Raw genomic sequence first — 23,430 nt, 5'->3', positions numbered from 1 at the left:
ATACTTGGCACAAAGCTCTCAGTAAAACACAATAACAGCTAGGAAACCTGTTGGCAGGAAACCTGAGGAATATTTTATTACAAAAAGTCGTGAACTTACAATTCTAAATTTATATATTTATAGTCATGTGTGAGCATGTGAAGTTTCTCAAAATCCACGTCAAAATGACAAATGAGGCCTGTGAGTCGTCTCTTAGTTTTCACATGTGAAGCAAATATTATCCGATGACAGGCACAAAGAATATGCAGTATTACGCACCTTCAAACTGAAACGTTTAACATCTGAGGTAAACACGTGACGTCAGAATACACTGAGACAAAACGTTCACATATGAGTCCAAAATGCAAACATGCTTTGAAGTCACACATGGGGAAGCATGTGTGACTTCTTGGTTACAGTAACCGCACATTATCTGAGTCCTAACTTGTATTTGTGGCATTAACAAAGCCAAAACAAGAGAAGAACTAAACCCCTGTTTAATAAAAAAAGGACAATCTTTGTTTAGACAAAAAAATACTTAACTATCAGATGACATGAAGTGACTATTTGCTGCATGTCTGAAGACTCTGGTAAGCCAAATAATGTTTTTATCCTTTTCTAATCTTCACCAAATCCAGTTTTCCTGATACGTAACAGTCTCCTGATCATCAGCACTGAATAATCCAAATACAGTGAGAACTAAATTAACCGTACAGTACTTTTTATAGTGAAATAAACTGCCAGAACATAAAATCTGCACTTATTACACAGAGGGTGTGTTTGAACAGAGTGATTTTTGGGAAATGATTTTTGTTACATTACACATCTACAGTAACTTCAGTCTTGTATTGAACTTGTAAAACTTGATATTTACAACATCAAGCTCAAGTTTTGAACATCAAAATTCAGTTGTATTTCATTCATGAAATCATGGAAAAGTCAGACACAATATTGAAAAAATATAATATATAACGAAAAGTATAAAGTTGCTGTAAATGTAGATAGATGCAACATGGGAATATTTTCCTTAAAAACTATAAAATAACCACAGTATATTAAAATATAACCTTTAATCTTCAAATGTTTGTCTCTCCTCCTTCAAGAGAGAGTGACACGCACGCGCGCACACACACACACGCACACACACACACACACAGTATACAAGATGCCAAAAGACATTAAGTGCACACCACTGTGGTTTCTTTTCATCTGTCCTGTGTCTGTTTGGGTCTAATCCCAGACTTTGTGTCTCTAATAATTTTAGTATTGACACTGTGCTCTGGATATGCAGGAAACAATCGGGGGGGAGATGATAATTTACAGGAAAAAAAAAACCATACATTAGTAATTTATCTCATCAGTCAGGCAAGATAAACTGCGTTATCCTCAAACCAGCCTGTGTACCACCTCAGCTCGCTCTGACAGGCTGTGGTCATCACTCAGCTCGAGCGTCGCTTTTACAATCTTTTCTAATGTTTTCTTTTACAATGAAAGGCAATGAATTATTCGTTACTGGCTGTGGTACAATTTTTAGCATTTTTCCATCTGTTTTTCTCACTTTTTTTTGTGGTAACGAATAGTACAGATGTCTATACATAAATGATACATAATCTGAACTTGTATTTTAACTACTCAAAAATATACATAAAAAACAAGCTTCTGGATTAGGAACAATGCAGATAATTATAGTAAATTGTCATAAAATTAAGCACATTTTCTCCTGGGGCTCCAGGATAATTACAGGTAATTACTGAGGTTTAGAGATGCTGCTTGGTGGCTTTTGATACTATTAGACAGAGCCAGACTAACTGTTTCCCCCTGTTTTGACCACACCACTATCTTTTTGAACAATAGCTGAAATATGATTGGCAGTTTCTTGGTTTCTCATTTCAGGAAAGAAACAATAATGACATGATATTATAAGAGAGAAAGAAAATAAAAACAAGCTATTATATGGTATTCGTGTCCTCCAACAAGAATAATAGAGATTTGACATGCTATCTCATGAGCTATTTAGAAAGCTAGTTGTGAGATTTCTCAGAAACACAGCTGACTGATGACACTCGCATATGAAATACAAGGGATCACATTTTGGAGCAGGCTTTATGGGTTTGGCTAGTGTCTTATACACACTCTCACATAAATCTACAGTATGGTGTTCACAAGCTTAGCCTCGCCACACTGTTGCAAACACACAAAAGATTCAATTACACCCACATAAACTGACAGAGTCGCTCGTTTTAATGCAATATCAAAACACAGAGACAGGAAAAACAAAGTCCGAAACTTGAGGTTTTTCCTGACGGTATTTACCAGTCGTATTTCACGAGACAAGACAGAATAACGTGGAAGATAGCAGATTACACATGATGTGTGTGTATGTCTGTGTGTGTGTGCATTCTTTCTCAGTATTTCTGGCTTTACTGAGTAAGAGTCTGAAAAGGAAGCCTGCCTGGTCATCCAAACAGTGGAAACAATGTTGGTGCAACCGCAGCGCTTCCCCCACCCACCCATTAAAATTCGCTCCTTCCAGTCCCTGAACCCTAAACTTAACTGCAACAATAATCCAGTGAGGTTTGATTTATGTCATTCTGTTCTCTGGCTTGTTTCTCAGATACGTTTGACATTTTTCTTGTAACTCCCTGCTCGCTGGGCATCATTTTGCCTCCTCTTTGCCCCACGTCTTTAAGTGCTTCTTCCCTCTTTCATCTCCATTTTCATCTCCGCTTCTCTCACTTTCTGTCCACGTACCCTCCATCTCTGCCAGTACTGCTGACTCGTCTCTCCTGAGATCATGCCTGCTTTGATTTGGAGCTCAGGTCGGAGCTCAGAAACCATACCTAAAACAAACACAGGGCCTTGGCCACCTCTGCACACACACACACACACACACACACACACACACACACACACACACACACACACACACACACACACACACACACACATATTCAGAGACACAGGCGCACACACCTGGAAACACTAGCATTGATTACTCCTGTCTGCCAGAAGAATGAAACTTAAACACAAGGGAAGGCAGTGTGGGTGTGTGAAATGAAGGTGAAGGAGGCAAACTTTGACTACAGTACGTCTAAACTGTGAAACACACACACACACACACACACACACACACACTGCTCTGGTTCTGATTTACCAGTATTATGTCACCCCTCCAACCAGCAAAGCCCCCCCCGACACACACACTTTACGTGTGTGTGCGTGTGTGTGTGTGTGTGTGTGTGTGTGTGTGTGTGTGTGTGTGTGTGTGTGTGTGTGTGTGTGTGTGTGTGTGTGTGTGTGTGTGTGTGCGTGTGTTGGGAAGGCTGCAGAGCTGCATAAAGGGCTCTTTATTCGAGTCGGACAGGGAGAGGAAATCAGCTTTAGAAGTAAAAACAGAGGGAGCAAGAGAGAGATGGAGACCACAGGGCTGCACATCTGGAGTTATTACAAGGCTTTCTCCTGCTTGCCAAGAAAACGCCGACATTCCTGCCCTCGCTACAAAGACCATGGAGCCTCTGCTCTCATCCAGCCCCACTCCTACACACATATCCATCATTCGAAAACCACATATGCACTCATATGTACCATAAGTAGAGACACACATACACTGGATGGAAGGGAAGAACATGCAGACGCTTTACGAAAAACACTTCTGTGCCTCCACGTGAGCGCACAAATGCAGACATCCTCCCATCTGCCCACATACGCTTCCACTAAAAAGCTCCCTCCCTCAGCAGCCAATCCCTCACTCCCTTTCCAAACTTTACAGCACACATGCCAAATGAATGTGTCTCACTTCCTGTTCACCTTTGACCTTCCACTTTCTCCCAAAAAAATCAGAGAAAAAAGAAAGAAAGAGAGAGAGAAAGAAGAAAAAAAAGAAGCCAGACAGAGGGAGGGGAGAAAGGAAGAAGAAGAGAGGAGAGAGGAAAGGAAAAATGGGGGGCCGGCGAGCTCCTCCTCCTTCTCCCTCCATATCTCCTCTCTCTCTCTCATTCCTTTTTCTCCTTCTGTCTCTCAAAGGGGAAACTTGGTGGCCAGTTCTTTGCCACGTTGAGCCTCCAGCCGGTCCACCTTGCTTGCGGACCGGAGTGGCCTTTTCTTTCCCTTTCCTTTTCCTTCCTTTTTTTTTTTTTTTTTTCGCTTTTTTTGGAAAGCTTTGGACGAAAAATCCAAAAGACACAGAAGTAGCATTTGTACACAGTTGGCCAGATCTTTGCCTCTACAGCGCAGCGGTCTTGAACGAAAGGACCTCGGGAGATGAACTAGCGCTAACTAACCGAGAAGGAGACAAAACAAATGTCAGCCAAGAAGAAGAGACATCATTCAAGACAGTAAGATGTGAAGAAGAGAAAGGAGTTCATTCAATCACAGGTATTCCTTCCGCTGGGAGAAATGTCTTTTTGTATGGCATGTGTCAAGGAGACGAAAGGTTACAGCGTTTTAGTGGGATGTGTTGGGTCAGACTTGGCTGAGACTTAGCATGAGCTCAGCTGACCACAGCTATTCACTGATAAGTTACAAACCAGGAACCAAGAAAACTGACTTACTGATATTTTTAACTTCTAATCAATGCTTCATCTTATCAGTTTATTTTTTAAACTGCTCAACATTTCGCAAAATGTCCTGGCTTTTATTTATTTAGTTTTTGGCCTGCGGGCCTGGCAGGGGGGGGCATAGTTTAGGTTGTATAAATTTGAGCTAAATGGGGTATGACCTTGTGTGTATATATTAATGCTTGTCACTTCATATCTTTGTATGTTGTCTGCTTTAATTCACTTTCAGTAAAACAAACCTAGAAATGATTTTTAAGTAAATGGCACTTTTTCTTGCTAAAATAATCTGTGAGTTTAAAAAACATGAATAATTGAGTTTGACCAATAATATCCCTACAAATACACAGAATGAACAAATCATTTAATTTATGAAATGAATTATTACTGAATTATTACTCTTCAAAATGTTTTGTCATTGATGTTTGTTATATCCAGAATAAGTTTCCACATCTTGTATTTGACTTCCAGAGCTCGGTGTGGAATGCTGCTTCTCACAGCGGGAAACAGGAGGGGATGTCGTTGAATCTGCCAATCAATGGCCATCACCTCTGTCTAACCTCTCCACCTCCTCCTCCTTCACCTCCCTGCCATCCCCCTCATCCATCCTTCCCATGCTGTTTCTCCTCCAGCCCGCTCGATCAGGCTTATCAGCACTTTGCAGCAGTCAGACTGTGAGAGGAGTAGAAGCTGGACTCAAGAGTCTCATACTGGAGTCACAGTGAGTACAGTTTAGCGTGTGTGTGAATGAATGATGAATGTGGCCGAGATGCTGCATGGGTAAAAACTTCTCCACAGCATCCTTCAGCCGCCCAGCCCGCCTGCCCAGTGTTCAGACTACCTGTTCAGGAAGTAGTGGTTGTACAGTAGTCTGCACATTGGTTAGGCTGGCCGGGGAAGCACGGGACGACTCAAAGCCAGAGAAACACAGCGCTCCAAAGGGCATCCGGCAGGCACGAGCATATCAGGCTGTGGGAACACGCAGCACCACCCCTCGTCCATCTGGACAAGCCCAGGCACAAGCCTAAATAAAGCACCCAGAGGCCCCACCACAGAGGCCTGGCCCTCGCCTGGCATGGATTTATGAAAGACGGATATAAAAGTCCCATAGTTTGTTTTGTTTTAACTGTTACCTATGAAGATACATGAGGTTATAGTTCATCTTGCTTTATATAGGTAACTATGAGTGAAATCTGATGAAGATAAAATTGTAAATAACTGAAATAAAGATGCTTGGATATGTATTTGATGTTGTTTCTGTTTTTTTTTTTCTTCTAAAACAGGTTACATAGTGATTTAACAGTCACAGAAAAGACACAAATAATAGTCCACATTATGGGGAATACCTTATTGTACTACAGAATCATGTAAAGATTATAAATAAATCATATAAATATAGGTAGTGGTTGCATGGCATTCTCAACATATTGTTGTTTATTTTTCTACAAAACCAAAAGATCTAACTGTGAACTGAAACCAGAAAAAGCTCAACCACACAGAAAAAAATGAACACTTACCCAAAAAGATAACTAAAACACACAGTAAACCCCCAGCATCACACTGCACTCTTGACCAAAATGTACAATTACGTCTCTGCCTTCCCTGCATCCACTCGTGGCTGCTTTACCTCAAATGACCATGTAATGTGCAAAGAGGCAGGAAGCCACCATACAAAAATGTTGAAAGAGCAGCCACTCTGTCATTGTCTGTTCGCCAGTCTTTGAATAGCTCTCCCAAAAAAAGACAGAAAATTGTTTGTGGCTTCAGTGTTTGTAGGTGACGTCATGTGAAACGTTACAAGTTTAGCTAGACCCCCCGTCTCGTACTCCATTATGTTTTCCTGCCGACCTCTCCGCCGGAGCCGCAGTTTGTCTTCCAGCCTGCATGTCTTTTAATAAAGCGAAACCCACCGCTTGTGCCACTTCTAACTCCTTATCTGTCTCAGATAAACAAAAAGCAAAGTAGAGGGCAGAAACATTCACACGGTGTCCCATCACAGAGCATCGTCTGCAGGAATGAAAACCGCAAACCAACCTGTTTCCATTTAGAGCCCTGCCACCATGCACACAAGTTTTTTTTTATTTAGTCGCTGCCCCAGGAACATGCACACAAGTACACACCCATATAAGAGTGCACATAAATACAAAGCAGAAAGGCACACACACACACACACTCTGTATAGCAGGCATGTTTCTGGTGAGTGTGTTTAAAGCAGCAGTCTGCTGTTTCCCCCCAGGATGTTTACAGCTGGGATCACCAGGCGAGTCTGGCTTTCTGGCAGCTTTACAGCAGGAGCAGGGAAACCCGGGCAGACGCACACTCACATACATACACACACCCAGGCAGACACACACACACACGCACACACACTAAGAGCCAAAAGGGCATCCAAAGAAAACACATCCTACAGCCACTAAACGACAGAAAAATCATATGTGCCATTTATTCATTATTGTGTGCCTGCGCGCCATTGTCAACGGGAAAAATGTCCATGTGCACATGCATGCACACATTTATAAATCTGATCATAAGAATATATGAATATCACATGTGCTGAGAATCTGTAACATCACAGTCGTGTCTGTGTCCTTTTTAAGTACATCTTTGTTTTCTTTTCAACCATTTTTTTCTCCATTGACATTCTCGCTCCCTCTCTCTTTCTCCCCGCTTTGGGGAAGCTTTTAGCCTGATTCAAAGAATTGGCATGTCCTGTGGTAATACAGACCAGAAGGTTTCTAGAAACACACACACATTTACACACGTACACACACACAGGCACACTAACCAAAACATCCTGGCACCACTACTTGGGTTGAAAGTTATTATTAGTGTCTGGGGGTGGGTGTGTGTGCGTGCATGTGTGTGTGTGTGTGTGTGTATGTTGCCAGACTACAGCAAGGGTTTTCCCCATGACAAGCGGCCGCCAATAAAACAGTGCTGCGCTCGTTTGAGTTAGTATGAAACTGCACAAAAAGATGCACAAAAGCAGTTTTTCTCTGTTTCTTTTTTTTTTTTTTTTTTAACATTTTTGTGTCATTAATCTAAATATAAAATTCTTTCCAGCTTTTTATCAACTGTGTATATTTTGGCAAGTATCAGCCCAGGTGCACATGTGAGTCTAAGACCTCATGAGTACTCTAACCTCTAGTGTGTGTGTGTGTGTGTGTGCAGACTATTTAAAAATGTTCAGCTTGGATAGAAAAAATAATGGAAAGTTTCTTTCTCTTTTTTCTCGTTTTTCTGCGCTTTTCTTTTCGCAGTGCTCCTGTACCCTTCAGCCTTGGTGTTGAGCTTTAACGCCAGCACTGTGTGTTGGTTTTACGTCTCCATGCGCCCTCGTTTTTCCATGTTCAAATAAATATACAGTACAAGCAGGGAGGGGGAGATGGAGGGAGGGGACAGAGGAAAACAAGGGTGACAAGGAAAGATTGAGACAGAAAGAAAGTGGACCGATGGATGTGGGGAAAGAGGGATGAAGAGGAGTTTCATTTGGTTCTGGGATGAACTTTTTAGAATGTATAATAGAGCGATGGGAAAAGTGGGGTGGAAAAAGGTAAGAGGGGAGGATATAAAAGCCTCCACCTCCTTGTCTTCCCCCTCTTCACCCCACTTTCTCTCCCTTCACATGGTCCTTGTTACTCCTGCTGCTAACCAGCTAACAAAAGACACTCCTGTCTCCTCCCCTCTCCTCCCCTACAATCCAGTCCCGCTCTTGCTCTGTGCCCCTTCTTTGAAATGAAGTAAGTTTATTAGAAGCAGCTTGTGTGTACGTGTGTGTGTGTGTGTGTGTGTGTGTGTGTGTGTGTGTGTGTGTGTGTGTGTGTGTGTGTGTGTGTGTGTGTGTGTGTGTGTGTGTGTGTGTGTGTGTGTGTAATTGAGAACAGGGCAGGGCAGGGGGTTCTGGTATGCACATGTGTATGCCAGCTTCGGTGTCTGACAGGCTGGGGGGTCCTGACTCTTTGGAAAGGGCCTTCTCAATGCTAGCACACACACACACATGGACACACACACACACATAGCCTCATGTCAGCAAGCAGCGCGGCTGTGGCTAAGGCCTGGAGACAGTGAGACTGTGGCTACCTCCTAATAGTTCTGCAAAGCATCATGGGACACCGCTCTGACCAGTCGGCCCAGTAACAAAGCATGTCGGGTCAAATCATCTGAGCGTGCAGAGGACAACCACCGAAATTGACCAACAGTCATATTTGCCAGTGGGATGAGCTGGAATGAATTTTGGACCAGAAAGTGGAAAAGAAACTCGGGGAAGCTCGTGGAGAACAAACCAGATCCAACAGAAATAATCCTCCTGGTCCTGTAGTTTGTTGGAAAATATGACACAAGTGCTGTTATTCTAATTAGATGCATAGTTTTTGGGTGAAGCAGATGCAGGTGATGATGTCTCAGGTTGTGCAGTGCAGATGCAGACACATCGCTCTTGCAGTAAAATGTAATGTCCCGGCGAACCGCAAAGTATTAGTCAGATTACAAGGTTACACAACAGTCAGTGGGGTTTCCTGGCACTTCAATATGACAATTCAGCTGCTGAAAATTTTGAAATTTTTGCTACTCTATCCAGAAAACCCTAAATTCACCAACACAAATGATTTTTCAAATAAAAAACTAAAACTCAACAAGACTGTTTTTTTAAGATAAAAATGTCTCACTCTGTCTCAAACTCAGTCACATCTCTTTAATAACCATAATTTACATTATGTATGTAAAGAAAGGGGAAAAAAAAAGGCTTTTGTTATCAGATTTTCAAATATTGGCATCAGCCTCAAAAAGTCAGTATCAGTCACACGCTGCTTCGTATTCTGCTTCGTATACATCCATGTGTGGACTATGTGTAAAATCCATCTCACCTCATCATCCTTGTACCAGGACAGAGACTCTGCAGTGAGGACAAACCAGTACTCCTTGGCTCCGCCCTTCATGATGCCGATGTTGTTGATGGTGAGCCAGCCCTTCCTGATCACCTGTGAGGAAGATGATGGTTGAGAGAGAGACACACAACAGACAAACAGACAAAGGAAAAAGATTATAAATAACATCCAGCAGACAAAGGTCGTCCTCCATCTATGTCCCACGTACATTTTACAAACTCAACATGACATTTGTCAGCTTGTATCACACATACTCGTACCTACACTAACATGTACGCAGCAGCACAGTTAAATGTAATGACACTGCTTCTAACAGTAGGGTGGCTCTCTCCTACACATCTAAACACATCCCTCCCACTCTTTTTAACTCTTGTATTTAATTCTCTCCACCAAATAGAAACTACAGACACAGACAGTACGTGGTGTGCGAGTTATTTACCTTGAACCGATCGTTAACTCCTCTCTCAGGCTGAATGAGAATGTGGAGAGAATGTTACAAAGCTACGCCAGCGCACGGGCGTTTAATACACAAGTTTGGTCAAGTAGCAGCACATTGCAGCTGGGCTGCTGGGACGGCAGCAAGGGGTCAGCAAGCAGGGGCGGGGGGCGAGGGACATAAGGGGGCTACAGGAAGAACAGCTAATGTCAAACCTTTTTAAAACCATGCAGTGATTTACATGAGCCTGTACTGTGTGTGCTTTTCTGAATAGAAGTGGTGGAGTGATTATACGTGGGCGAGGAGGTTTGGTTTATTAACTTTCGGTTCAAGTTAATTCATAGTTGCTGCAGCTCGAGACTCAGAATACTTTGTTTTTAACAAACCCTGATACAAAATTTCCACGTAATAGAAGTTGCTTCAACAATTGATGTACAGCTTAAAAATATATAGTATGGTTTCAAGTAAGGCTCACTTCTTCCTGCTGTGGATTCAGATTAATTAGGATTTTCCCTGTTATACTGAGAGAAATATTCAAATCAAGCGAAGGATCACCATGTATTTATAGTGGCACCATTACAAGTCAAGTTGATTTTATTTATGTCCAATACTGCAAATCTGTCTCAGAAAGCTTTTCAGTGTGAACAACATTTGACACGCTCTATATTTAGACCCTTAGTTGGGATATGGAAAAACAATAAGGATAAATAAAAAACTTATATCAAATGGAGAAACTCTTTGTGTGCACGCCTGGAAAGTTTGAGATCTGGACTCGAATCGAAAACAAAGTTTTGTGGGTTTGACCAAAACTTGGCATCATAGACCCACCAGCGGATCCAACGTGATTGAAAGGATTGATTGAGAAGCAGTGGAGCTTTCTATCAGCATATTTGTTGCTAAGTCCATAATTTGTATTTCTAAAGAATCCTACAGTTTTCCGTACAGAGGTCATGTGAGTGTTAAATCAGCTCAGTGGAGAACAGAAGCTGTGGGGTCTTAAAGGGTCAACTACAGCCATCTATAAACAGGAAGTGAAGATGATCGCTATGTTTACAATGTGCCCCTAACCTTTGACCCCAATCTGGGTGGTTGTTATGGGAACTGATAACTATAGAGGTGACATATGTGTGCCGCACTGCAGGTCCTCATCTTCCCTGGCCTTCTGCTACGACTATGGATCAACTGGGCAGAGGGAGGGAAAGAGACGAAGTCCAGTGACATGCAAAGAAAAATGTTGGATGCTGCTGTCTTCATTAAAAGAAGAAAAGAACCTCTCCCCGTCTTCACAAGTGTCTATGTCTTTATCTAGTTCAAACCACTGCTGGGGGGAGGCGGCCTCACTGTTGAAGCCATCTCAAAACTGAACTTTTCTGAACACTGAACACTGAAAGACGCCTGTGAGCGTAGCAGCACACAGGAACATTATATAACAATGACGTGAATCTTGATTTAGCTCTTTCATCTCCTCTGAAGGTTGAACAATGTAGGATAGAGTTTTACAGTACATTTGCCATCCTGTAGCTTGAGAGTGTGTATGTGTGTGTGTGTGTCTGCAGGGAGGACACAGCTGAAAAAGAGAGGAAAGGGAAGCAGCCAAGCATCCCCACCACAGCCACTTGCCCATCTGCTGGTATTTGAAGCTCATTTCATACACACACACACAACCACACATTCACATTCATGAATCCACTATAAACTATTCCCACTTATTCTTGTGTTATTGCCTATATTGATGCTACGCCACTGCCGGGAAATGAACACACCAAATACCCTGACTCTGAACTCTCATTTAAATGCCATATTAATTATATTATGAAGTTTTTGTGAATTTTAACAATAATGGATTATATCAGCTGCACCTAAAACTAACCTTCTACCTCTCAACCGAGTTTATAATAGACTCTACAGATTTGTCCTTTAACATCTCATCATTGTACGAGGTATAAAACTCTTCATTTTCACTCCCGTGACATTGGCTGCAATTAATTTTCAGATGTATACATTTGAATTACCTTCACTGTTCAAAACAGTTTATGCGACCTTTCTTGTATAATAATAATATAAGTATAATATAAGTGAGATGCTCTATACAGCTTTTTTCTTTTCCTGCAGCCTCTAACTTAGTAGCTAAGAAAGCCTTTATGTTTAAAGCTCTTTCTGACTGATAATCTACCTGTAAATATTCTGTCCATATCATCTGTCACATCTGTAACTATGTTTTATAACCTTATTACCTAATGCTGTCACTGAGTAATACTTTTCTTTAATCTCTGAACAAATGATCCATTTAAATACTCTGCCTGGAAAATTATGTCATGCCAGGAAATCAAATGAAGAAACTCTATGTGCCTGCCTGGAAAGTTTTTTGTTTGTTTTTTTCATCACATTTTAATTATCTTGTTATTCCTATTTAAGAATTTCCATAACCATAACTATAGCATAACACACATAAAAGACATATAAAACATATGTAATCTTGTCATAAGCAAAGTGAAAAAACATGAGCACATACGCAAGAAAGCCTACCTGCAGACATGCACAGAATCTCACACATATTCACACACACTCACACACGCACACACACACACACACTACTCACCATGATTTCATCCTGAAGCAGAAAAGCCACAGAGAGAAGAAGGAAAAAGGGAAGAAACAGCAAAAAGAGAAATCACTAGGAAGAAACAAGATGATAAAAAAAATGAAAGAGACACCAGAAAACAAGAGCAGAAGAAAATACAGCATGAAAAGTAGAAGCGGATCTACAGTAAAAAGTTTCAAAATGCTTTCAAATGCAGAATACAAATCATATCAAATGTTGTTATGTTATGATGCATCTACTGTATCCAGTTAATCTATTTTTGGTTATTGGCTAACTTTTATCTTATTGTTTTTTTCTCTTTTTTCTGTTTATTAGACATTGTTTATTAGACGTTTACTGGAAAGTCAGACGATATGACAGGTGACTGTTTGCAAATCCAAAAGTCTTTCAAAGGACGTCATCATATTGTGAGAATTTTTTATAAACATTTTTGCTATTTTTTCATGAAATACATCACTTCCTTGAATAAAAAATGGTAGCGTTTTGCATGATAATCTATCACTGTGCGTATTCTGGTACAGATTGAGACCCAGATGGAGACTGAAAATTCGAAACCATTTTCTAGAATTAAAACGACAGATTTTGAGGATGGTGCAAACGTGGCAGGGGTATTTTCTCTCTAAACACTTTCCTTTCTATTGATATTAAAATTATGATTGTTGTTTCTAAAGCTTTACAGCATGAAAACAATCATGCACGATGTTTCGCAACAGACCTCAGTTTGTGCTAACACCATTACGACTTCCACCAAAAGGACAAGTTGTCTCGAGATTCGACAACTGTTGTCCATTAGTGTTTGAACACGTATACTGTAAGAGCTGCATTGCGTAGGATATGGACTGTTGCCCAGGGTAACACGATACTGTATAGCTGTGCTACATTTAGCGTGGACATAACAGAGAGCTAAGTGCTACCAGAATAAAGCCTTGGGGGGAAAGAGTGCATGAAGCTCGGATGTCGTGTTTCTGGCCAACAGACGAAACACACTTGGATGAATTCAGTGTGGAATCGTGTTCCTGCAGATTAAAGGAACCTGAAGAAAATGACTGTAACCTGTGAAATAACAGCGATAGACCACAGTGAACGTGTCTGCATGTTAGCGATCAAAGTACCTGGTTGCCAGGGGCCTTCTTCTTGTTCATTTGGTTGATCCTCTGCTGAGCGCTGCATAAAAAATACATCAAGACAAAACGTGGTTTGACCTCCGCCAGCACATGAACTACAGAATGTGTAAATAATAATATATATTATATAAATACAGTTTTCCTGTATTTATACAGAAATATAGTAACTCACTTGGCAAATCCAATAAAGTCCTCATGGTTGGTGTTCATGTAGGACAACTCAATGTCAATCAACAGCAACACCTGAACAGAGAGAGAGAGAACGGCAATATCAGCAAGTGCCCATATGTTTTCAATTTATTAATAATTTTTTAGAGATCCTTCTTGAGAAATTCTTGCCAAGCAGCGTTTTTTTGTTTTAAATTCAATGTGTGTGCTAAGCTGACAGTCATCTGTCTGTATTGTTGTAATGCTGTCATTGAAATCTACTGCGCTATAGCAGCATCCCCTCTGCACAACCGCAAAATTAATCATTTTTCTTCCTGTGTATGTAGTTTCTGTGTGTTACCTGGTTCTTAGTGCGACTTTCTCGGTCCCTGATGTGCTGGGTGACGATTCTCTCCATCTCCTCTCTCAGCATGGGATACTGAGCCAGCTGTGACCACAGAGAATAGTAGGTAGGTGGCAAAAAAAAAAAGAAACCCAAACAAACATGCCAACACACACACGCTGTCACAAATCTACATACAAACTTCACTAAAACCACAAAATTACTCATCTCGCTGAACCACAACACACAGTTCCACCAATACAACAAAATACATTACAGAAACACAATTAAATATGTTATGTTGTGAGGAGTTTATCCCAGACTCAGCTCTAGTCTCTGCACATCCCGACCAGCGGGTGAATTTGTGTTAGACTGGATTTTATGTAAAACATCCATTTGTTGCCAACATCGAACAAATGCAAAGGAATAGTGCAAAGTCTGTGATATTACCACACAAACACAGAATAAACAATGTTCCTGGCAGAAAAGATTCCTTTTCCCAGCACACTGTGGGTCTCTTTTTCCATGAGCTCATTGCAAACCCACGAATGCAGACATTGGTGGGCCTCCAATGTGACACAAACACATTTGGAGAAGTGTGAGGAAAGAAGAAAAATCAAAACCAAGATCACAGCTCAAGAAAGAAAAATATACACAGTTTTCTTGCAAGTTACAATGCATCTTTCATGTCTGTCAGATGGTTTTGGGTGTGAGTGGACGCCATCGGGCCTCATTCTGGTCCCCAAGTTGATTTACTGCCTTCTAGTTTGGTCCAATTACAGAGGAGAAGACACCCATAAAGAATAGATGCTTTGTAATAATGGGTCATTCCAGTCCAAATACCGGCATTAAAACTTGTACTGTCTGTGTAAGTGTTTGAAACAGATTATGATAATTGACTAACAAGCTTTTAATTTCTCCACGTGCTGAGCTGCATGCGTGGTAGTCAATATAAAAGAGTTTGGATTTTTTTTTTTTAAATCACCTTTATAAAACCAAAAACACTTGGTTCAACTTGGTTCAAATAGCTCTTTTGAATTTTGGTTTCAACTTGGTAAGCAGTGAGGAAAGATTCACAGATGGCAGCTGTGAATAACAATGTCGCCATTGTCAATAGAAACACCGTTAACTGATTTGATGAGGAGCACGTCATGGTTTTCACACTTTGTGAAATCAAATCAAATCAATACTGGAAAATTGTGAAATCCATGAAAATAAAACAGAAAAGTGGATGTATTCAGTGTCAAAGCAACATAATTTGTGAAACGGGAAAAGTGCATTGCAACTTGAAGGCAGACGAAGGCTGTGAAGATCTGTGCTCAGTGTCTTAAAAACTGACACAGAAACACAACACTGACAGGAGTGAGAAATTTTTTTTTTCTTTTTTACAAAAAGGGCAACAGGCAGAGACACATTGCTTCAGACTTACATGCAATGCAAACGAACAGGGAAATAAGGATGGATGAGAGAGGAAGGGGAGGGAGGAAGACTTCAAACTGACCCCTTTGTGGATTTTCCCAAACACTGTATATTACCATACAGTATCTTTAAAAACTTTACGTCTCTGAAAGTGAAATTGAGATAAAAGTGTAACAGAGAAGAGAAATCCAAAGGAGGTCACGCTCTCTTTTGGTCATTTGCTTTGGGAGGAAGCAGCTGGTTCAAAGGGTTAGAGGACGACAGGATGGAGAGGGTGAAAGAAAAATAAAAAGAGGAATAAAGAAATGCACGAAGTACGTCAATTAGTCGGTGAGTGGAACCACACAATCAGTCACTCCACTAAATTAAACCATACTGACAAAGACAGAAATAAAATAATTTTCTTGAAACCAAATTAAATCAAAGGATTTTTTTGACATCATGAGGTCAAATATGAAAAAAAAAGAATCTAACATGCAGTTTGTTAAATATAAATATAAGGCCAATAATTGACAGAAGACAAATAACAAATAAAGTTGAATTAAAATGTATGTTATATAGTTACACTTGTAGGATCTCGAGTAAGGACAGACCGATATCTGCTGGCTCAGGTCTTTGATGACATAGTTATGAGGACATATAATGTATTTGCTCTTTTCTGCTTTTAGTCCTGCACAAAACCTACAGTAGTTTCTAACTGTATTTTATCCTATTTTGTTACACAAATGTTGGACATTTATTCTGTGTCAGTTTCCAGAAACATAAGAATGTTATGGGATGGATGATGGTTTTTAACCTCTAGCTGTGTGGGTCCTGGGATGGTGATGTCGGTTTTTCAGCTCAGCAGTTTGGTCCAAACTGAAACGTCCAACCATTTAATTGTGCAGTTTATTGATTTTCATGATGCCCTTTAGCGCCATCATTTGAAGTTGAAACTTGGCTTCACTGACTTGGTTTAGTAGTTTATTTGAGGGATGTATAAAAATAAAGAAAAAAAAATCCTAATTATATTATGTATTAAAGTCAACATTTATGGTTTAGTTTACAGGTTTTAGGTACAGTCTTCACCAAACGTTAGCACTATTTTAAAATCTGATCGTACTTGTAGAAACTTAAAGATTAAATTTGGCTCTATAAGAAAATAATATCTTGTTGCTTATTGCTGCTTTGAGGATAGGTAGTTCACATCTGGATGTCAGTCATATCTAATTTATGCAGCACAAAACAAACTAAAAAGGGAATCATTTTCTCTACTGTACTGTAGAAAAAATATCCAGCCATCGGTCTACCCCTACCTGTGCGATTAACAGAGATAGTGAAAGTGGCTTGGTTCTCTATGGCATTTTACCTTTTGACTACACTTTTGAATGGTGAAGGTGAGTTCGCTCACTACCATATCTATACACTTCAGTGTGGGCTCCTTCAGCTTTTGGATCTGCTTTTTCACTATGGCCTCAAAGGCCAGGTCAGGGGTGAACAGCCCCGTCCTGTAGGGATAGGCAGGCGGCATGGGAGAGAGGAGTAAATTAAAAAGAAGGAAGAGAAAAAAAAGTGGAGAAAGAGGAGAAGTAGAATCACCACATGAAGAGTTGAGGAGATAAAGGAAAAGACAGATGGAGGAAAGTGACAGGGTGAAAAAGATAAAAACAAAAGGAGTGAAAACAGATGGCGGAGGAAAGGGACAATACACAGATGAGGAAGGTAAAAATTGGGAGATGGAACAGAAGAAACAACAGATTGAAGATTAAAAGGACAAGGAGAGGTGTGGGATTTGGGGAAGGGGGGGACAGACAGCACAGAAGGAAGAAAATGCAAGTGAGACATTTGGTTTCCCCTGAAGCCATTCTAAAACAGGGCAGCGCTAGAGTCTCTCTCTATCAAAAAAGAGCAAACAGAGAGGAAAGATGAGAGAAAGAGAAAGAAATAGAGAGAGCTCCCAGCCCGCACAACTCCACCAGCCAAAAACTCCAAGCAACGCACCGCAAAACCACAGCTGTGCACCCCGACGCTCAGCCAGGACACCCTGATCCCTCCTGATGTTGACCTTTCCTCCACCCATCCTTCCTTCTCCTCTGCTTTCCAGCAGGACTCTAATCATAACATTTATTATCCCAGGGCCTCCAGGTTGTTGCAGTCCAACCGCTGTTGAAATTGTTTGGTCACAGTGGATCAATTTGGATAAAGACTACTGCTCTTTCTCTTTGGCCACACTCACAGGCCCTCTGTTGCTGAAAGCATGGCCCCAGAGAGGCCTGTTGAAGAGCAGTTAAAACACAATCATCATGGCTCCTGTCTGCCACAGGTGCACAGCTGCAGTTTCACACACAAGAAAGTCTGAGATCATCCAATATGGCTGCCAGGTATTCTAAATGATTGACACATGATTTCTAAACACGTGTATGTCTTAGTGTACAAGCAATAGGTGGAAAGAATATCCTTCTTGAGGTTCTTAACATCATTAGATCAGCTATTTCCGAAGCAGAACTACAGTAAGACTAGTTAAGTAGAAAAATACTCATAATCAAAAGAACAAAACCAATTCATCTCCAATTCAGTGATGCTCTCTAAGCTGGTGGTTAACTTTTCTTTATAAAAATAATCTGCAGAGAAATAGAAAAAAGCTGAAGAGGGAAATAGGTTCAAAGCAAACATAAGCTGTGTTTCCCGCCTGTCTGATTGTTTTCCCCGCCCTGATTGTTTTCACCTGTTTCCCATTACCCTGTGTCTATATATTGTCTGTGTCTCCCTTTGTTCTGTGCCAGTTTGTCTTGTCTGTTGTCAAGTGAACCAGCGTTATATCTCACGTCTTAGTTTATCTAGTCAGGTCTTGTATTGTTTTGCACTTTGTTCCTTTGCTCTTTTACTGCGCCTTTGCTGCCTTGTCTGTTTTGGTCTTTTGGTTTAGTTTGTTAGTTTTCCTCTTTAAGAGTGATTTTGTGTTTTTCCTCGTTACGAGTGACTCTATTTTTGTTTCCTTGCGTTTTTTTCCTGTTTGGGTGATTATTATTTGATACTTAGTTAATAAAACTTTATTTGTGATCCTGTTTCAAGGAGTCGTGCTTTTGGGTTCAGTCTTCAGCTCAGCTGTGACAGCTACTCTGTAATTCTTGTTTTTCAAAGTGTATGAGAGCGATTGCTTCATTAGAAATGTGTTTTTTCAAAGGAACTCAAAAAGGGACAAGAGCATGAAAAAGATGCTCAAATTAAGTAAAATGATAGCGGCAATTATTTGACTTGAAACTTGAAACTGACATGAAAAGTTATTTTAAATCTGATTTAAATTTGTCTTAAATCAGATTTATTAAATAAGCACATAGAGTCACTGACTCTTATTTGGCAGCCATATTTTGATGACAGCTCAGCCTCCACACTGGTTTTCTTCAGCACAGCTTTCTACCACAGCCAGCTTGTCCAGCCAAACCTGTACAAAGCGGTACAGTAGGCAGGCAGGGGGGTATACCGCAGCCCACCCTGCCACTCCAGGTGCCCCCCTCGCTGTCAACAACAGCAAGGGCTGGAGAAAGCCAGGTGGTTACAGTAAAAGGGAGTGAACAGCAGAGGGACTTTGCAGATGAGGGTTGAATATATATTTTAAAAAGTGCTATCCACTGTTTACTTTTAATTTTTTTTTACCTTCTTGGTACACTGCCTAACCGTATTGACTAGCTCAGAAATGACCATGTCCACACATTTGGTGCAAGGCTCTTTAATCTTCCCAATCTGCCTTTTCACAATGGTCTCAAAGGCCATGTCCGGGGTGAAGAGGCCCGTTCTGCCCAGCAGAGAGAGAACCAGCCACAGGGCAAAAAAAAAAAATGAACATGGTGGAGAGAAAGAAAGAAGGAGGGAGGGAGGAGGGTTGGGTAAAGAGAAGAGTGTTAATTGTAAAGAATTACCCTCCATTTCTGACCTTTTGCCCCAAACATAAACAAACACAAATTAGACAGAGACTGGGAAAGGGAATGGAGTTATGAAAACGGTCAGAAAACAATTAATCTTGTGTAATATCAGTTTATCTCTACTTAATTTTGGAAACTTCTGCAGCAAATATCCAGTCATTTCCCTCAAAAGTTAATAATAATAATCCATATATGAATTTCTGTCTTGTCTAAGATTTATCATCAGTGTAACCGCAGTGCAGGTACAAGTACTCAAGTACCCAAAATATCACTAAAGTCGAAAATTAATGTCTGTAAAATAAGGTTCTGTTGGTTCATTCTGATCCATTCAGTCAGATGTAAAACTAAGCTAAACATGGTTCAAACTGACCACAAATTAAAAGAATGCGTTCCTTTAACCAGTGTCCATCACCACATCACACATGCCATTAATATTCAACAGAGCACTCGAGCTAAGTCTAGAGGTCTTGGTGATTAGATAAGCAAAATCAGTTAGACGCAGCAGAGGTGACTGAGATGGGGAGACAGAGGAAGGTGAAGTAAAGAGGAAAGGTATTAAGGATGGAAGGCGGACGTGCCTGATGCCGTGAATGTTCTTGATGGCGTAGCTGATCTCTTTGCGGAGTTCCTTCTCATCAAACTCCATCTGAAAAAAAACAAAAAAACAACAACACAGAGACAACAGGGAGGATTAAATTAGTACGATTCTTTATAATCATCTTTATGATTAGCAGTCTGCCTACCAACATCTTATTATATCTCATTTATTCAATCGGTGAAAACTAAAATGCAAAAACTAGAGGCTGTGAGGGGGGGCAGGGATTAAACAAACTAGATACAGCATGTTAACTGTTAACATTTAGAGATGCTGGTAGTTGGAGTTTTTTTTTACTTTGGACACAGCAAAGCTATTTGTTTCCCTCTGTTTCCAGTCCAGGCAAACCTTTTTCTTGTTGCAGCTTCATACTGTATGGCTCCATTTGAGAGTGGTATGACAAAGAAAGTAAGTTTATCTGTTTTTAATTTAAAGCCTGTCACTTTTATTTACAGCAATGCGCCATTCTTTTTCATATTTTCTTTGACATATGCATTATAAAATCGTAAAACATGGTGATGAACAGACTTTTAATGCATCTCGCAGACACTGGGATTTTCTGTGTTATGAGCCAAGCTTCTGGTTAGGAAGCAACCTGCTCTGTCTTCTCGGTGGGAAACCGACAGGGAATTTTTCTGCGGCCTCAGTCACAGACAGTAAGTTTTATATCCTCAGAGGGAGGGCGAGGGAGGACAAAAGAGAAGGATGTATGAAAGGAGGAAGAGGAAGGAAGGGAAGGGTAATGGCTGACAGAGAGGAAAAAAAAAGAAAATCAAATATGTAAACGGGGGGTGGAGTGAGATAAAAGGCTTAGAGAGACAGAGGTCGGAGAAGGTGGATGAAGGGAGGATGGGCTCTGGGTAAAGACAGTGTGAATGGTGGACAGAAAGGATGTGTTGGCAGGGATGAAACAAGGATGGTGATGGAGTGAGATAAAGTGAAGACGATGAGACTCTAATCTATGGTTTTCCTGATTATTATACCATTCAAACTCTTCATCTAATTTCAGTGGGAGATAATGAAACAATTAAACCAAATCACACACATAAAAACAAAATCTGGCATACACACACCTTGACCAGTTCAAAGGGGAAGCGTTCATGGAAGATGCGATTGATCCTTGCACCACCTGACAGCTCCGCCGTGTCAATCTGGTCCCCGGAGCCCTCTATACACTTCTCAAAATCCACAGAGAACTGCTGCACCATCCTGCAGGGAACACAGAAACACAGATATCAATGAATCCATTAACTTGCATCTACCTATCCGTCTGTGCATCTGTCTACTCACTGGAGCAGAGCCTTGGTCTTGCGAGACGGATCGTCGGGCCTGAAGTTCTTGTACTCCTCCACCTCCTTCTCTATGGAGAGAAGCTGACTCTGCAGCTTGGCTCGCAGGCCTGGCAGGGTGTCCCGGATGTGGTTGGTCAGTTGCTGTGCAGGTCAAAGTTCAGAGTTTGACAGAATTAGTCAGAATTAGACCTTGTGTTGCAGGAAAGAGACCGGACCTATGAATGGATGTATTACAGACATTCTCACACTGTCTTTAATGTTTTTTTTTACACACCTGATTGAGGACTTTCTGGAGGTAGGGAGTGCCCATACGGTCTGCCAGGTGTCTATACGCTGGATGGGAGAGAAAGAACTTCCTCTCGGCAGCCATAGCAGCATTTATGTCCTTCTTTCCATCTATGTCCTTCTGGCTCCTGTTCACCACACCGATGTAACCTGGACACCACAGTCGAGAGTCGCACGGACATTTACAATAGAGTCCGAACCATAGTGAAATTTGCAGAAAACCATCCATTTTCATCCAAAAATCCATCTCTTTTATTCACTTCCTGGAATTTTTGTTCAGAGAGCACTCAATGCTTGCGGTCTGACTAGTAATTTGACTGGAAGATGGCACAGTCTTGTATTAGAGCAAAACAGGATTGTTCTGGACTCTTATTTGCTACATATGATCTGAGTTTGAACAGCCAAACCCAGAATGAAAAGCCCCTCTGGCAGTCGACCACTTAAAAACAGTTGTTTAATAATGTTTAGCTGAGTAAAACCACATTTTAAGAGACATGGGACTGTAGGAAAAAAATTTAGATGAAGGATGAATGGAGGGAATGAATGCAGGAAAGAAGGAGGAATTACACAAATAAATGTCTGTGTGTGTGTGTCCAAGTTCTTAAGACAGAGAGAAAAAGAAAAAGGAGAAACAACCTAGCAAAGTTCAGGTCACGCGGATCCCATTTCACCTCCAGTTAAGTGTTCTCATGCATCACTCAGTTAAAGGCCGTTTCATGCTCTATAACTAATGCAACTGCGAGCCAGCAGCCTTGTAAATGTGAACATCCACAGCATTGGAAAGAGAGAGACGGGGAGAAGAAGAAGGGGGGGGCAGAAAAAACAAAGGACATGGAAAATATTCAAAAACACATGCCTGGGTCCTGACCAAGTGCAAATGGAAAAGAAAAGCACCACATCAGCAAGCTGCAATAAAGGGCAGCCCGCAAGATACATGCAAGGTCTTTTCCAAGACAGTGTTTTTTCTCTTTGCCCCCTTCCCTGCTTCTCTTTCCAGCTCTTCTTCTCTTCTACCTTTCTGCCTCTCTTTTGATTTCTCACTCAGAGACTACTATTTTTCATACCCCCCACACCCTTCACCTTCTGTTTATTATTTTTTTTCTTAGTGGTTGGAGAGTTGAACTGTGTTCAGAGTACGACCGCCGTATTACCACAAGAGGGAAACAGTGTGTCACTGCAAACCCCGAAGCAAAAAAAGATGTAGCGTTTGTGTGTGTGAGTCTGTAAGTGTGTGGGCTCACCTCTCCTGAGTGGAAGCAGTTTGTTCTCCAGGATTTCTTTAGCATCTGTCCCGTCGTCCATCAGGTCCAGCTTGGTGATCACACCGATGGTCCTCGAACCTATACACATACGCACACCAAAATGATTTATCAGGTGTAAAAAGACATATTTGCAAAGCTCGTCATATCTTTTGGATGCAGATTTGGACCTGAAAAGTAATAAGTAACTGTTTTTGGAGTAAAAATCATAAAATTTCCCTCTGCAATATAGAGGAATACAAATATAAAATAACTTACCCTGAGGGTCGACCTCTTTGGCAATCTTCAAAGCGTCAGAGTTGGCCAGATCAGAGTTGGCCGGGGAGACGGCCAGCATCAGGCAGTTCTCCTTAGTGACAAACTGCATCAGCATGTCTCTGATCTGGAACTCGATGTCTGCGGGCTGGTCGCCCACCGGCACCTTGGTCATCCCTGGCAGGTCCACCAGGGTCAGGTTCAGGACTGTGAGAGGGAAGAAAAAGGAACACGCGGACTAAGAGAAAGCTAAACAAACTAAGAGAGCTTCTTCAGACGCACTGCTGCCAAACAACAGGCTTGGATGTATATAATCCACTGATATGAGACATGCCGAATTTAGAGACTGGATTAAAATC

The 23,430-nt window shown here is 41.1% G+C and overlaps 1 protein-coding gene across 4 annotated transcripts in view; it reads right to left on the bottom strand.

The window, feature by feature from the left end:
- dnm1a (dynamin 1a) overlaps window positions 1–23,430 on the bottom strand; it is a 48,051-nt gene that overhangs the window by 13,248 nt on the left and 11,373 nt on the right. For 2 of the 4 annotated variants that reach the window (XM_041058801.1, XM_041058802.1), the window contains exons 4-16: window positions 23,075–23,278; window positions 22,799–22,897; window positions 21,547–21,707; window positions 21,271–21,413; window positions 21,054–21,189; window positions 19,964–20,031; window positions 19,120–19,258; window positions 14,086–14,172; window positions 13,750–13,820; window positions 13,566–13,617; window positions 12,451–12,462; window positions 9,855–9,884; window positions 9,395–9,508 (exon numbers count right to left, since the gene is read on the bottom strand). In XM_041058801.1, coding sequence (XP_040914735.1) covers window positions 9,395–9,508; window positions 9,855–9,884; window positions 12,451–12,462; window positions 13,566–13,617; window positions 13,750–13,820; window positions 14,086–14,172; window positions 19,120–19,258; window positions 19,964–20,031; window positions 21,054–21,189; window positions 21,271–21,413; window positions 21,547–21,707; window positions 22,799–22,897; window positions 23,075–23,278 — 1,316 coding nt within the window. Of the gene's footprint in view, window positions 1–6,343; window positions 6,469–9,394; window positions 9,509–9,854; window positions 9,885–12,450; window positions 12,463–13,565; window positions 13,618–13,749; window positions 13,821–14,085; window positions 14,173–19,119; window positions 19,259–19,963; window positions 20,032–21,053; window positions 21,190–21,270; window positions 21,414–21,546; window positions 21,708–22,798; window positions 22,898–23,074; window positions 23,279–23,430 lie in introns of those variants that run through there. The other 2 variants (XM_041058804.1, XM_041058803.1) reach the window with 2 other exon arrangements.

The sequence above is a fragment of the Toxotes jaculatrix genome, chromosome 16 (genome assembly GCF_017976425.1).
Source record: "Toxotes jaculatrix isolate fToxJac2 chromosome 16, fToxJac2.pri, whole genome shotgun sequence".
Classification (NCBI taxonomy): Eukaryota; Metazoa; Chordata; class Actinopteri; family Toxotidae; genus Toxotes; species Toxotes jaculatrix.
Note: the sequence above shows the minus strand (reverse complement) of the source record. Positions and strands in the feature narration are given on the sequence as shown.